At 41.2% G+C, this 16968-nt stretch overlaps 1 protein-coding gene across 1 annotated transcript in view; it reads right to left on the bottom strand.

Moving 5' to 3' along the window:
• Nucleotides 1–15579, bottom strand: part of Arsj (arylsulfatase family member J) — an 80899-nt gene extending 65320 nt beyond the window's left edge. Inside the window, exon 1 of the mRNA XM_031375374.1 lies at nucleotides 14265–15579. Within this exon, the coding sequence (XP_031231234.1) occupies nucleotides 14265–14656 (392 nt within the window). The 5' untranslated portion in view covers nucleotides 14657–15579. The remainder of the gene's footprint in view (nucleotides 1–14264) is intronic.
• Between the last annotated feature and the right edge of the window lie 1389 nt (nucleotides 15580–16968).

The raw sequence follows: 16968 nt of genomic DNA, 5'->3' as shown, positions 1-16968 counted from the left end.
ATATATATATATATATGAAACAAATCAAAGTAAGGCATTATCAATGTATCAATGCCCCTTTGCAAAGATAGCATCACATCTTACTTGCTTAGTAAAGATGACCACCTTTACATTTGTCCTGGGTTCAGTTCTCAGCACCCATATGGTGGCTCACAACTGTCTGTAACTCCAGTATTAGGAGACTCAGTGCCCTCTTCTGGTTTCTGTGGGCATGAGGCATGCAAATTGTTTGAAGACATATATGCAAGTAAAATGTCCATATGCAAAAAAATGTAAATGACAAGTTTTAAACCAGAACATCCCTGTTAAAATTTAGGTAATTTTCTAGTATACAAAACCCAAACCAACCAACCAAACAAACAAAAAATCAAAACCAACCAAACAAACAAAAACAAGCAAACAAAAAAACAAAATAAAAAACCAAACAAACAAAAAAACAGGAAAGTCCCTGAGTCTCAGGGTAAGCTCAAATATCAACACAAATACTCATGTTCTGTCCACAGAGCAATTCGAGTGATTCAGTACAGCTGGTGAATATACATTCATTGTGAGTCTATTTCACAACAAATATCATCTATAGAATTACTAAAACATGTTCTTCGTGGAAATGACCAAAACAAGGTTACATAGTATCATATATGACTGGCCCTGTTTTAAAGGATTCATGACCACATTCCTACTGCGTTCACTCAATAAGTCCCATAGATAGGTACTAGAATTATTGTATTTGTTTTCCATGGGGAATCTGATACATGAATGCATGCACCCTACATCTTACCAACTCCTTTCTCCTCTCTTTGCGTCTCCATCCCCAGCCTCTGCATATGCACGTGCTTGTGTTTATTTGAAGACAAGCCAGGCTGACCTTGAAGTATGACTCTTCTGGCTCAATAATTAGAAAACTAGGTTTATAAGGCACCCCATACACAGACATTTTAGGTGAGACCGTACAGATGTTATAATTTAGTGGATTATTGCCTATTTGGGGATTAGGAGGAAAGAGATATGTGTTTGTAACATATTACAAAAATTGAAATGCAGTAGTCACTGTAGGAACAAAAACGAGGTGCTCTGCTCCATTCTGCCTGGTGCAGGGTGAGAAAGTAATCAGACACCCATGAGAAAGGAGATGGGAGTGGTAGAAGGTTTGCAGCCATAGGATGGGGTTTTCCCAGAGGAGAATGTGGAATAGTCCTGCAAAGAAGAACACCAGGGAAGGGCAAATCGCCCTGTGAGAAACAGCTAGCACCTTGGCAGTGATGATCACGGGTGGATAAATTAGTGTGTGTGTGTGTGTGTGTGTGTGTGCTGAGTCAGATTCTATAGGTTCTCAGTTGGAATTAGAAACGGGATTATAGCCTTCAGAGAACAGCAGCTGAAAGTGTTAGCTGGCGGGACTTGTGCTGTCTTGTGGGAATTTCATTCAGGTTCTTTGTAGAGATGGATTTAGATGCTCCAAGCACAGTCCTTTACACGTGATTGAAATGATGGCTACGAAGCCTGGATTTATGGGTTAATTCAAAACGAGTTTTAGTGCATCTACTGAATGTGTCAACTCATGCAGCAAGATGGTGTTTAAAGCTGAATAGGATTTCTACATATCTGTATATTGTCTATAGATGTATATATCCATATATTATATTTAATTTAGAAAATGCTCTAAAATAAATAAAATGATCTTAAATAAAGTTGAAGATACCACTGTCCTTTGTATTACCCATTTTGAATACTACCCACTTAGCTTCATATTTGTAATGTTATTGTTCAACTATCTCCCTTATCCTAGACTTAGCAGGCTATGGGTGGGCTCTTCCCATCTTAACAACCAGCAATGGACACAATCCTCAAATGCAGAAGCTTTAAATCCTACTCTTAATACCTTTGTGGACACTGCAGACATAATGTTTTTACATGGAAATTCTAAACAAAATACCCCAAAATAAAAACATATAGACTTTAACATTGCTTACTGACACTGAAATAGGAAAGCAAGATAATTACATTAATGGAAAGCTTTTTACAAAACACATTTTTTAATAAAATAGAAGTACACCACTTTCTCCCTTCCCCTCCTTCCCTCTAGCCTGTTCTCGATTCCATCTTTCCAACCCATTCCATGACTCAACTCAGACTAATAGCATGCCTTTCCTATGATTATTATTGTTATATACATGCATACATGTGTATGAATATGTATTTATCATTATATAAATGCTATCTGCTGAGCCTGTTTTTGTTGTTTGTATGTGTATGGTTTGTTACCATGGTAAGCTTTAAAAAAGTAAAAGTAGCTAACTAAAATTAGTGCATGATTAAAGTGATTGAAATACAGTGTAAAAGAAACTTCACTTAGTCATTTGACATGGTATCGAAAGTTCTCAAAGTATTTCATAACTTACATCAGCTAAACAGCAGACCTACCTTTGAGACTAGATGAGGCTGGAAAAGTAATTAAGGAGTTCCTATTCTACAAAGGAAACTGTGCTTCAGGAAGGTTAAATGGCACATTTCTAATTACAATGTTCATTTTATTGAATTAGACTACAATTCAGATATTGTTACTATGAATCCTGGGCAATCTGATTATCAAAAGAAATCCACAGATTCAATGACATTCCCATAAAAGTTTCAATACAGTGCTTCACAGATTTTGAAACAACTTTCAATTTCATATGGATAGATACACACACACACACACACACACACACACAGAGAGAGAGAGAGAGAGAGAGAGAGAGAGAGAGAAAGAGAGAGAGAGAGAAAAAGAGAGAGAGAGAGAGAGAGAGAGAGAGCACACCAGAATAGCTAAACCAATCCTGAACAATAAAAGAACTGGTGGTGGTATTATGTTACTATCCCTGATCTCGAATTGTACTATAAAACTATAGTAGTAAAACAAGTATGGTATTGGAACAAAACAGAAACATTGAACAATGGAATTGAAATGACTTAAGACATAAATCCACATACCTATGAATTCCTGATTTTTATAAAGATACCAGAAATATACACTGGAAAAAAGAAAGATAACATCTTCAACCAATGGTTCTGGTCAAACTAGATGGTTGTCTATAGAAGAATCCAAATAGATCAATACTTATTACCTTTCATAAAACTCAGCTGCAAATGGATCAAAGACCTCAATATAGAGCCAGATACACTGAATCTGAGAGAAGAGAAAGTGGGGCATAGTCTTGAACTTATAGGCACAGGAAAAGTTTTTCTAGACAGAACACCATTAGCACAGGCCCTACGAACAGCAGTTAATAAATGAATGGTCCCTCATGAAATTGAAAAGCTCTTGTATAGCAAAGGTCACTGCCATTTTACTGCCATTCAGAAAAAAGCAGCAAGACTGCAAAATGGGAAAAGATTTTTACCAAATACACATCCAACAGAATGAGAATATCCCACCTATACAAAGAGCGAAAAATATCTTGAACATCAAGAAAACAAAACCCAATTATAATGGAGGTACAGATCGAAACAGAGCAGTCTCAAAAAAGAAAAGACAAATGGCTGAGAAAGATTTAAAGAATGCTCAACATCCTTAGTCAACAGGAAAATGCAAATCAAAACTACTTTGAAATTTCATCTTATATCATATAGAATGGCCAAGGTCAATAAAACAAGAGATTGCTCATGCTGGAGATATTATTGGGTAAGGAGACCACTAATCTATTGCTGGTGAGAGGGCAAACTTGTAAACTACTATGAAAATAAGTGCTGAAGCTCCTAAGGAAATGGGGAATAGATCTACCTCAAGATTCAGCTACATCATTGTTGGGTATATACCTAAAAGATTCTATATCCTACAAAAGAGACACCTGCTTAACTGTGTTCATTGCTGCCTTATTCATAATAGCTAGAAATTGGAAACAGACTAGATGGCATTCAATGGACGAACTGACAAAGAATATGTGCTAAATTTACTCAGTTCTCATTGAATTGAAATTTGATGGTAAATGAATGGAATTAAGAAAAAAATTATTCTGGGTGTACTGGCTGATTTTGTGTATCAACTTGACACAGGCTGGAGTTATCACACAGAAGGGAGCTTCATTTCGGGAAGTGCCTCCATGAGATTCAGCTGTGGAGCATTTTCTCAATTAGTGATCAAGGGGGTAGGGCCCCTTGTGAGTGGTACCATCTTTGGGCTGGAAGTCTTGGGTTCTATAAGAAATCATGCTGAGCAAGCCAGGAGAAGCAAGCCAGTAAAGAACATCCCTCCATGGCCTCTGCACCAGCGCCTGCTTCCTGACCTGCTTGAGTTCCAGTCCTGACTTCCTTTAGTGATGAACAGCCATGTAGAAGTAAGCCAAATAAACCCTTTCCTCCCCAACTTACTTCTTGGTCATGATGTTGTGTAGGAATAGAAACCCTGACTAAGACACTAGGTAAGCTAGCTCAAGTCCAAAAGAGACAAATGTATATATTCACTTATATATGGATGTTAGTCTAAGATAAACAAGCCACATCCATATAATCCCAGAGTTTAGGAGTAGAATAACTCTGGAGGAAGAGTTGTAAGAGACTGGAAAGAGACCAGAATATATAGTCAAGTGTGGGAAGGGGTGAGGACTAGAATGGGAGGACCAAGTGAAGAGGAGGAGGTAAGAGGTGGGTAAGGGAAGGAATACGGAGAGGGACAGATAAAACTAAGGGCCAACTGAGGTGTCATATGGAAACCTAAGACTAGTAGCCTCCTAAAATATATACATATTTGAAGAAGCTCAAAATAGAATCACTAAATAATAGTGAGAAAGAGCCCTGACTGGACATATCTCATCGACAAATGAAGCCTGCACACCTAGGAATGGGTTACATCCAATTGAGCTGTTGACCAAAAGAGCCCCGTGAGAACCGTAAAACTACCCAGGTTATTGCTAAGACCAATATTTTTTTCTCTCCACCAAATTCTGGTAAGGCCTTTTTCCTGAAGATAACAACCACATAGCTCACTGAACACAGAGAAGCCAAGCTTATTCCTACTTAGAGCCTTCATACCTGTGAATTAGTGTTACTGTAAGGTGATCTGCATGCTACCAAGGGAGAAACATTAACACCAACCCAGCTATAAACTCTTCAGTCTACAACAGCGAGTCACTTGCAATATGAATTAGCATGATACTGACACAAAGCCCATGAAATTAGCCAACCAATTTTTGATTGGATTTGAGGCCCAATGAATGAAGTGGAACCCATCCCCAATGCTGCACAGGTGGCAAGAACCTAAGCATAGATAGCCTAGGGATCTAGGGGAAACCAAATACTACTGTTCTGCTAAAGAAACATAGCAATTAAATGATTCTTAACAATATTCTTCTATATCCATAGGTCAAAGTCTTTTTAGCCATCATCCATGACATTTCCTCTTACAGTAGATATCAACTAATATGGAGACCCAGAGTTCGACAGTGTGTAGAAAGCAAGAGACCTTGGAACATTCAGTCCTAAATAGCATGTTTCCATCAATTCCATCTCTCAGGGTTCAGGGAGCTCTGGGATAGAGGAAGTGAAAAGATTATGAGTCAGACGGAATGGAGGACATAAGCAACCGAAGCCTTCTACAGGACTGGCACACATAAGAACTCCCGGAGAGTGAGGCAGCATGCATAGGTCCTGCACTGGTCTGGGCTTAAGGGGGTGAGGTTCACTGAGAGAAGTGGACACAAACTCCCATCCCTAATACAGAAGCTATCTTTAGTTGATAAGCATTCACAAATGAAAAATTAGTTTTCTCCAGGGGAGTCTTACTGCATACATAAACCACATTTAAGGGCAGGCCCCATGCCTAGCTGTATGTGGCCAACTCTCTCTCTCTCTCTGTCTCTCTCTCTCTCTCTCTCTTTCTCTCTCTCTCTCTGTGTGTGTGTGTGTGTGTGTGTGTGTGTGTGTGTGTGTGTGCACGCGCGCATGCTACCGTGTATATATAGTGGTTTCCAGTTTTGAATTTCTATGGGGTTTCTGTGTGTGTGAAGGTGTGCATCTCTGCATCTGTATGTATCATGTGACCTTTTTCCTTTGGTTCTTTTCCTTCTGTTTGTTTTTATTTTGTATATTATTATTTCTTTCTCATTAGTATCCTGATGAGAAGAAAGGAGATGGATTTGGGTGGGCAGGAAGTTGAGGATCTGAGAGGAGTTGGGGGAGGGGAACAGTACTCAGAATATATTTTACTAAAAATCTGTTTTCAATTAAAAAACATTCTGGATCATTTTTACCCGAATACATTGCCTACCAGAGGGAAATAAATAATTGTTTATCCAACTATTCCTTCTTTCATTCGTCACATGTTTTCCTAGCACCTCTGAGTACAGAGCTCGGGGCTGGGTGCTGTGAAATTTATGGAGTTGTAAATCAGAGCCTTGTTTCTCAAGGGGGGCGGGCAGCAAGAGAGGTAAAAGGTTTCCTAAGAGTTGTGAAGGAGTGGAAAATCATGCCTAATGCGACAGTTATAGAAAGAGTTGTGAAAGGTCACTGTTAAGACAAATTACTTCTGGCTAAGGAATCATAGGAAGCTGTATGATGAATGTGGTGGGGTTTTGCTGAATCTTAACGAGTGGTTGGCATTTGGGCAAACAGTGCAAAGGTGTAAACCCCAGAAGTGAAGCAGATGGGGACCTAGCATGACAAGTCCTAGAAACCCCGAGCCATCCATCCCTGCCTCTGGAGTTTGCAAGGCTGAAGAAGCTGCTTGGAGACTGGACTGAGCTATGCTGATAGTTTATGCTGGAGGCAGAAAGTATGGACGAAAGCTAAGACGGAAGCCTTATAGTTCAAGCTTAAATACATGCTCTCCAGTTTAGAAGCTCTGTGATCATAGCCAGCTTATATAACTCCCCTAAAATTTTAATAGTCTACCCATAAAATGAGAACATTTGTTAAATATTTTATTAATACTTTCAAATATTGGGTGTGAAGATTAAAAGGCAGGATGCTCGAAGAGAAAAAAAAGCACATGAAAGCCCTCAGAGAAAATTAATTTCTTTTCTCATTTTTGGTACATTGGGGAACCAAGCATACTGTTTGCTGAAGGGGCTCTTGTGATGAACCTTATGTTTTAGTAAACCAAATACATTGGGTGGGTTGGAAGAGAAAGAGGGGAAAGTCTAGAAGGTAAGAGGCAGGAAGGTTTCTTTCTTTCTTTTTTTTTTTAATTACAATACAGCACATGGAGAACTAGATGCCTCAAAGAAACACCACTGCTGGGAATGTTTAATATCTAGACTATTAAAAGAACATTTCATCAAACTAATTATATCATAGTAAAATACCCAAAGGGTGAGATGAAATCAAAATTATCTGCAGAATTTTCTAGTTGTTTCAGTTGTTAGCCCTCTGCTGCTGGATACCTTTCAACCTTCTGAAATAGCACTTTATAAACTCAGCAGTATTACCTGGACAGATATTTATCTAAATTATGGATGTTCCTAGTTTTAAATGAGGCTTTTGAGGTTCATTTAAAATTAGGCACTTTGATCGTCAAGGTGTACCACTAGCCTAACTAATCAGCAGTTCTACTTTCAGATAATCCAAAAGTCAAGTGCGAATAGGCAGCTATCTGCTGGATGGCTTTAGCTTTGGGTTGTTCTTCATGGATTGTCTATGACGTTCAAAAGCTGTTCTCCAGTTTTATAATCACTTTCCAATGATGAAGTAAGGCTCAAAGAAGATTCTTATTTCTTATTGACAGATAATCATAATCGTTTATATTTTCACAAGAGCCTAAGCATTACCTAAATATCTGTGAAACCATTCTTTAGATACAGAACACTACTTGCAGCTAGGGTTTTTAATCAAGTAGGATTAATATGCATTTTAATAAGAGTAGGAATCAAACATGATCTTGATGTTGACTATATAAGTTGATAGGAAATGTGTGTGTGATAAAGAGAGGGGGAAGAAGAGAGAGGGAGAGGGAGAGAGAAGGAGAGAGAGGAGGGAGGGAGACGGAGAAGCTTTTGTGAACTGTGTAAAAGCATTCATCTGTTAATAAAATTCTGATTGGCCAATGATCTGAGACAGGATTAGAAGGCAGACTACCATCAGGGAGAGAGATTTCTTAGGTAGAGTCAGACAGAGATTCTTCTCAGACTCTGAGGAAGAGACAGACACACGAAATTTAGAAGAAGATAACGAGCCATGTACATGCTTAGAAAAGAATAAACTGGATTTTTGAGATATGAGCTAGTCAGAATCAGAGCCAAAGCTATTGGCCTAAGCATTTATTCACGTACAAGAAGTCTCAGAGTTGTTATTTCTGGGAACAAGGTGAATGGGTGGAAAAACACAAGGTTGCAGAGGGCAATAGATGTGTGTGTGTGTGTGTGTGTGTGTGTGTGTGTATACATGCGACCATACAATGAACTAATTAAATCTGTTTCCTTAAGCTTCCTCCTGTCACTTTAGGATGAGAATGACTACAAAATTCAGTTCCTTTTCCAAGGTTTCCAATGCTAGTGCAGTTGATAAATCTCCTGAAGATACACCCTAGCTTTGGAGCCCTTGGCAAGCCCTCTTTGGATCCCCATCCACTGGGATGAATTGAAAGTCTCAGAGTTCTTGGCTATGCACACGGCTGTGCAGTATGACTGCAGTGGTACATGACAGACACTTGGAAGGCTCAACTTTATCCATCTGCACAGGGAGACTGTCATTAAAGCCAAACTCTTAAGAGCTTCCTAAGAAAGCTTCTGAAGGGGAAAAAAATCTCATCATATTTTTGGTGCTCTGTGTAAACCTTCGTCATAATTCAAGTCTTCCCAACATATATGCTTTGGCTCTGATTCTAACCTTGGTGTATCTCCATGTTCTCCATTTTTATTCAACTTCTATCCTTACTCTCCAGTCCTTCCCAAAAAGTCTTCCATTCTTGACAGTTTGCTCTGTAGAAATCCCTCTTGATAATAGCACGGCCCCGGGCATTCCCTGTTTTCACTCTCATCATTATTGTATGCCCCTACTTTACTCTCAGCTCTGGACTGGTCCTTTACTTCCCTTCTCTTCCCACAGAGTCTGAGGCTGGAGAGGTAGGCATCTTCTTAGCTCCTCATTACACTTCTCAGTGTCAGAAGTTCAGTCCCTTTAAAAAACAGAAGGACAGACCATACGCATTCTTTTGGTTAATTCCAGGCCCCACCGGACAGACCATACGCACAGTCTTTTGGCTAATTCCAGGCCCCACCGGGCAGACCATATGCTGTCTTTTGGCCAATTCCAGACTCCACTCTTATCTCTCGGTCAGAGTCCCTTCATTTCCCTGCACTAGATTACCTTCTGCTTCACGATGGCTGTTCTCATTAATTCTCAATGATTTAAGCATTCACAGGAATGAAGCAACTTGCACTCTATCTTAACTACTTTACTTCCAACCATCTCACCCTTGGTCTCACCTCCACCATCACTTCTCTATCATCTGTAAACACTGCAGTACTTGGAATTTTGTTGCAGTATGAGCTTTTCAGTGACCATACTGTCTAAAACGAGAAACAATTCCTATCCTTTCTCTTACTCTTCTCAACGGTGCCCATTGGGAAACTCAGTCCATGCTCTTGCAGAACATAAATTCCCGCACTTCTTTTTTCTTTCCACATTCAAGTCCATGATCAGCCACTGTGTTCATTTTGGAAATCCCCAAATCTGCTTAATTCCAGCTCTTCAACTGAGGTGCTTCTCCACGCAGCACATGAGCATAGCTGGATAAAAATGACTATGCTGACACTGTCATATCGGAGTCCACAAAGCTCAGGTGGGTTTCTGGAGTGCCAGCTTTCTGTCTGCACCTCCCTGCTCAGTTTACTTTTCCACTCCCCTAGAAAGCATTTTATATCCAACTCTTTCAAACACCTAGAGCTTAATTCTCAGCAACTGATCTCACTTTTTATGTTATTTGGAAAGTAGAAAGATTCCAAAGTGAACTCCTTCACACTCCCCAAATCAAATCTTCCAATCTATTTGTGCTTCATAACTGTCTTCATTACTATTGTCGTAAACGAAGTGGTAAAGAACAGCCCAGGTGATCTTGAGAAACAATGAGGAGGATTTACATTCTAGACATAAGTATTTATCATACAACTATGTTTAAGGGCTAGGCCCATTGGAAAAGAGGATTGTCATTAGAACAGAAGAGCAGAGAGATGGAACACATGGAGCAGCATTAATGAAGATGATTCTGCAATGCTATGGAGAAAGTGGTCTTAGAGCACACATTCCGTCTCTCTCTGTCTCTCTCTGTCTCTGTCTCTCTCTCTCTCTGTCTCTCTCTCTCTCTGTGTTGTGTGTGTGTGTGTTGTGTGTGTGTGTGTGTTTTCAGGCATTTGTGTGACATAGCATGGATGCCCATGTCATGACATGCTGGTGGAGATCAGAGAACCATTCTTGGGAGTCCTGTGGGACTCAGTTTTCTCCTGCCACCTTGTGAGTTCTGGTGATTGAGTTCAGGTTATCAGGCCAAATGGACAGATACAGGAAAGTGAATACTTTGGAACTCTGATTTAATGCTACATCAAAACTTAATTCTAGTTGATCTAACATAAGAACAGAGCAATGAAACGTTTAGGAGGGAAAGTCCATTATGATGATATGGTATAGGTAAGACTATCTTAAATAAGCATAGCAAGGAAAAGAACACAAATCGAATTTCAATAAACAGGAAGTAGGGCAGTGTTTTACATCAATACTATATAAAAGATATTTGACATTATCAGTTAGTAAGAAAATGCGAAATTAATCAGGACAGGCATACCAGTGCACAGTGACTATACCAAACGCTGGCATAGGAGGAGTTTTTCCACACAGTTACAGTGATAGCTAAAGCCCAGAAGCATTGCTTTGGGAACTGTTGGACCATATCTACGAAAGCTGCACATACATCTGCCTGCACCTCAGCAGTTCTATTTGATGAACACACAGAGGAATGCAAGGAGGTGCTCTTCAAAGCATGATCAAGCTATTTAGGGCAGCATTTTTTATGATGGTATCAAACTGGAAACCACCAACATCCTCCACAGTCTAATGGATAAACAAACTGAGCATATTTAACACAAAAGAACAGTGTCCCACAATGAGATTGAACAAATTGCATCAACAGGCAACAATATGGGAAAAAAACATAATAGTCAAAGCAAGACTTATTGTGAGATAAATAATTAAATTCAGAATGCCAATCTTTCCTTAAGTCTTCAAAACCGCATGCCTAACGCTAGCAAAGCCTATAATTCTTTCAGAAGCTATGGTTATGTTCTTCTTAAAGAATGAGTGCTGTTTCTCTGTGCCACCGCTTGGAACAGCAGTACTGTACTTAAGAATAGTAAAGTTACCTTGACATTGATTGAACACAGGCAGGCACTTTCTCAATTAATGTTTATGTCATCAGATGAACCATGAACATCCATTGGCCACACTGCACCATTACCTCTCTTGGACTCTTACCAAATCTATATAAAACAGGAACAACAGTAGCTGCTATATTACAGAACTGTTGTGAGAATTAAACGAAATAAAATCTGTGACAGTGATAGCTCTATAGGTGCTTGCACTTAGTACAGATGCTTTTAATTCACCATAAACAGAGTGATCAACAGAAAACCCTGATGTGTTCATAAAAATTACTACTGATTTCAGGACATGCCCCCCCCCCATCCCCACCCCATAGCTGCTGAAGCTGAATGGTGAATAGGCCAGGAATTTTATATTTTGATTGGCATTTGAAGTGATTCATTCTGCACACTTGAGTTTAAGGACTACCACCTACTGAAGGATTTCTCAGTTGTTCTCCACAGTTTGCATGGAGCGGTCTGCATGCAATGAATGCTTCCTGACAGGATGACTGCTATTCAATGTTACCAGAGTGGTGTGTTACAAATTATAAAAGGAATTTGTTACAGATCTGAGTATCCTAAAAAGAAAGTTTCACTTTTTGACTGCAGAAAACTATGAAAAGGGTTGTTGTTGTGTTAGTAGCATCAAAATTTAATTCAGCTCCAGCCATTAGACTCTTTTCAAGTCAGGTATTTGACTCCTCTCACCTTTCCTTACAAAATAATCCATCCCACTGGGACTTTTATTGCTTCCTTTCCCAAGGCCCCGTTAGAGAATGCAGTAGGCGCAGACTTGTTCTCGCAGACAGGATAAATACCATATTCTCTGGGCCTCAAGTATTCATGTTAAGCCCAGAACTAGACAGTCATGACCACTTTCATTCTTACATCTGTATCCATTTATAGTAAAGTCCCAGGGAAAACTTCAAGTAAGATATCTCCCACTGCTTAACTCAAGTAGAAGTTTGTCCAAAATCACAGTAGCTACTTGAACTTTTATTGATCTGTGAAACAATTATGTGGCTTATTGTACGGAACCAAAATTTTAGGAGGAAGTAACATCTTCCCATTGGATGTTTGATTGCACCAACAAGGCTGAGCCAGCCTCCAGTTAAAAAGGAAAAAAACAAAACAAAACAAAACAAAACAAAAACCCCAGGAGTAATTTCTGTCTCCATTTGTCCCATCTAATTAGGTCAACTTAAAGGTAAAAGACAAAGGTAGAATAGATGTTCTATCTATTTAAGGTGTTTCCAAATGTCCTCCTTAGTACAAAGATTATTTTACATACTTTATTATGGAAAGGAAGTTCATGAACTTGGTTTAATGTTTTTTTTTTCAAGTACTGTTGGCTCTTTGTGAAAACCTGAATTCTCTAAATCCACTGAAGCATCTTTAAGACATTCTCATTTCAGTAGTTAAGGATGAGGATGGTTGGGAGTAGAGGTGAAGAACTCAACCCTAGGCCACCAGATGGGCTTATTTCCAGACAATCGTAATTGTTGCTGTATAAATCTCAAACACTCTTGACTTTATGATGCAATGATTAATATTGAAGAAGAATCTGGACACTAAGACACATCCCTCCTCTTTTGCTACTTCTTTTTCCTCCTCTTCTTTTTTTCCTCTCCTTCTTTACATTTTTGATGTTTGCTTGTTTTTTGGACTTTTGAGATGGGCCCTTTGTCACTCTGGCTGACCAGGAACTATGTAAACTAGACTGACATCGAACTCACAGAGATCTGCCTGCCTCTGCTTCCTGAGTGCTGGGGTTAAAGGTGTGCACCATCATGCCCTGCTCTCTACCTCTTCTTTCTAATGCTGAAAGAAATTATTTTTTGGTAGTGATGGTAAATTTTGACAGTTTGCTAAGCCATGGAAATTATGCTGTAAGCAAAAGTCTTTGCAAGACAGAGTTTTCTACAAAGCACTAGAGTCGTAATTTTTCCAGACTGGTTACTGGCGACCCTTACAAAGTCCAGTTCCAAAAACAACTGCACTGGAAGCAAGGGTTCTCTGTCCTGAAGCCAAAATCACAAGGCACATAGATTAAAGCCATCAACTGTTCGGGAGTAGCTTGACCCCTGGACCTCTTTGCTTTACCTTCCAAATCGGATTTGCATTATGAAAACAAGTTACGATCATGTATATTCTGACAAAGTAAAAATACAAAAATGCATGAACACCTTAAGGAGATGAGCTATTTAGCAAACTATTGACAACATTTCGTGATCCACTGAGCTGCGTTAGTGACTCAGAATCCTTCCCCACGCAGGAGGAAGAGGAGGAGAAGGAGGAGAAGGAGGAGGAGGAGGAGGAGGAGGAGGAGGAGGAGGAGGAGGAGGAGGAGGAGCAGCAGCAGCAGCAGCAGCAGCAGCAAATCCCACTGAACCCATTGCATTTTGAGAACTGCCTTGGCAGACAGATGTGACACCATGAGAGAGAAAAGCACCCATGCGGGCAGTCATATTCTACACCTATCATATTCCATGTCACCTTTCCTGCTTTTGTGGCCTCCGTTCTCTCTGGGATGACCTGGGGTTTCAAACATGCAATTCTAAATTTTGTAGCAAACTAAGAGTTGTTAAATGGCATTTTCCCTCTGTGGATTCTGTTCTGATACCTGAAACGAAATGCGAATGTGCTTGACACTGGAAACAGATTGGGAAGCAGCAACCATGGAGCTCTTTGGTTGGTGGATGAGTGTGAAAATACTGACTCCATTCAAAAGCTCTCAGCTGGCTGTGGGGAAAGGAAAGGGAGGGGATTAGGGCCGCCCCGTGGTATTGACATTAATGATGAGGGGCTGTTCATTCATTCATTCACTTGTTCATTCATTGGATGGTTTCCCCCATACTTTTTGATCCTCTCTTAAATTAGAAACCAGTGTTAAATAAAGGCTTAAGAGTTTTCCAAGTAATACATAAAAGCTGTAATACTTACTTTCCGGTAATAAACTGGCTCCTGGACGGTGTGCAAATAGGCTGGACATAGTAGTTCTCTAGCTTCACTCCTTCTGCGGCGAGTTTGTCAAGAGTGGGCGTCTTTATCTCAGATCCGTGGTAACCCACATCTCTAAATCCCTGATCATCCGCTAATATAAAAATGAGATGGGGCTGGGAGGTGCCTGCTGTGCCTGCTTCAGGTCTCTCTTCGACTTGAGCTCTTAGGGAGCCCTCCTCTTCTAAGTCCTGGCCCCAGCACAGGAAGCCATAGGTGAGCAGGCTGAGGACCCAGAAGCCTGCCAGGGCACCCATTGCTATCATCTTCCCAGGCCAGACCCAGGCCTGTGGAGATAGCGGAGGCAGAAGCTCCGCACTGTTCCTGGGGGCCATTCAATCTGGTCCCAGCAGAGACTCCACAAGCAGAACCCTGCCCCTTCTGCTGCTGCTGCTGGTACACTCATACATGCGAAGGGGTAGAGCCAGCTGAAGGAAAGATGCAAGGGAATCCTGCTCCCCTCCCGATGCCACCACTTCCTGCAACTTCAATCCTCTGGAGTTGATGGTTTAACAGCGTTCCATGAAAACTAGACGGGAGCTGAGGTCCTCTTCATCGACTTTCAGTTTTTTATTTTTTTATTTTTATTTATTTATTTTTTTGCCTTCTAACATCACCCGGCAGCTTGCAGGAAAAAAAAAAAAGTTAGTATCTTCACCCGAAAGTTCTCACGAAGAAGAAAAGAAAAAAAGGGGGGGGGGTACTGATAGCCACACAGGACAGGGACATCTGGTAGTCATATTGTCCTCCACATCTTCTGGAGGCAGGACTGTGCCCATGCGCTGGCAGGCACCAAGGGTGGTGAGACCAACATCAGTCCAGTGTTCCAGGCACCCCGGAAGCCTTGCCAAGTTGCCCCAGCAACTCCTTGCTTATTGATGAATGACAGGCTGAGCTGACGGGACCTTCTGCCTGTTGGCCTCTTTCCCTACCTTTTTCGGGGCTAGTTCCCCGTTTTCCGCTGCGAGTTTGTCAATCTTCTCGACCCCGTCCCGGGCCCCAAAGTGAGAAAGGATTCTGCCCCAGCCGGCCTCTTCTCTGGCAATTCCTTCTCTACCCCGCAGCGCTTGGGGACCCTCACGGACTCCTGGTCGGCGATCGCAGAGCGCACGTGTCCCCTCTGGGTGCTGCAGCTGCTCCAGCGTGCTCTTGGGTGGCTGGCTGAGTTCTAGCCATCTGTGCCTTCTTCCTCTACTCGCCGGGCAGTCTCAGCCGGAGATCCATGCTTGCTGATTGAGGGCGGGCCCAGGCCGGGGAGGCGCTGGCTCTCCGCCCTCCTTTCTGCGAGGAAAAGGATGGACCCGGGAAGGGCGGCTTCTCTGCAGGGCGGCTCCCTGGGGTCCCCAGTGAGACCTCCCGGTGCAGGTGGAAGACCATCTTTCTGTGCATCTGCCCATGACGGCCCCCTTGTTCATCCCGAAACTTTGGAAGCTTCTGGAGCAAGTGAGAAGAGAGCAGGAGAATCAACAGATGGCACAGAACACTCTATGGCTGGTTTTCCTTCATCGCTCGACTGACTGTACCCCACCCCCACCCCCATCCCACCCACTGCCCATTCCTACCCCTCCCTGGCTTTGCCTTTTCTTTTCTTCTCTTCTCTTTTCTTTTCTTTTCTTTCCTTTTCTATCCTTTCCTTTTCTTTTCTTTCCTCTCCTCTTTTCTTTTCTTTTGTTTTCTTTTCTCTTTATTTTTCCTGATAGCCACAAATGCAACTTTTAAACTAGTGCTTTTTTTTTTTTGATCACCAGTTGACTTTTCCAACTTGATTTATTCATTACTCTCTTCCTTAGTGAAGATGGTAAGAACGTAGGCTTTTAGCCTCTCTCCAAACTTCCAGGGATTTCCCCGCCAAGAATGTAGAGAAGAGGGTTACATCCTGAAGAAGGAAGCCCATCTGTCTGTATAGTGTTGAGTCAGGAATTCATGTGCTAACCTGGAACTTGCTATATACCTGAAGGTGACTGAGCTTCTCATGTTCCTGCTTCCACTTCCCCAGATTGTAAGATTTCTCGAAGCCAGGTTCTTATAGTGTTGGATTAACACCCCCTCCCCCCCACACCCCCTCAGCATACTGTCCTATAATGTTGAGTCAACCCCCTGCCATCTGAACTGTGCCTCCAGCCTTAGAATTTTTTTTGCAATGAACATTGCTTTCTGTCTAGTATCATGGGGTATTAGCCTCTCATTCTTCCCCTTCCCCCTCCCTTTCTCTCTTTCCACTTGTCTCTCCTTTTTCTTCTGTCTCTCTCCTCTCCTTACAATAGAAGATTGCTTTCACTGAGAAAACATACTTTATTTAGTTAAAACCTTTTAGAACACTGCCCAGAGGCGGGATCTCTACAGAAGAGGCATCGATGGCAAAAGTTATATATACATATACATATACATATACATATACACATACACAATATATATTCCCAAGTTTTTCAACATTTTGTCACTGAACTCCTCGTATAGACTGGCATACCACATGCAAGATTCAATTAATGGCTAAGTCATAATTTCAAGTTTTATCTAGGTGTTGCTTTTAATTCCCTCCCATTACGAAAGCTCCTGTCAATGTCACAGGCAAACTTGGTGAAATGGAAACTTAAACTGGAAGACAGGATGCTGTTTCATGCAGCTAATTTTGCCAACGTGCGCAGGC

The sequence above is a fragment of the Mastomys coucha genome, unplaced genomic scaffold (genome assembly GCF_008632895.1).
Source record: "Mastomys coucha isolate ucsf_1 unplaced genomic scaffold, UCSF_Mcou_1 pScaffold16, whole genome shotgun sequence".
Classification (NCBI taxonomy): Eukaryota; Metazoa; Chordata; class Mammalia; order Rodentia; family Muridae; genus Mastomys; species Mastomys coucha.
Note: the sequence above shows the minus strand (reverse complement) of the source record. Positions and strands in the feature narration are given on the sequence as shown.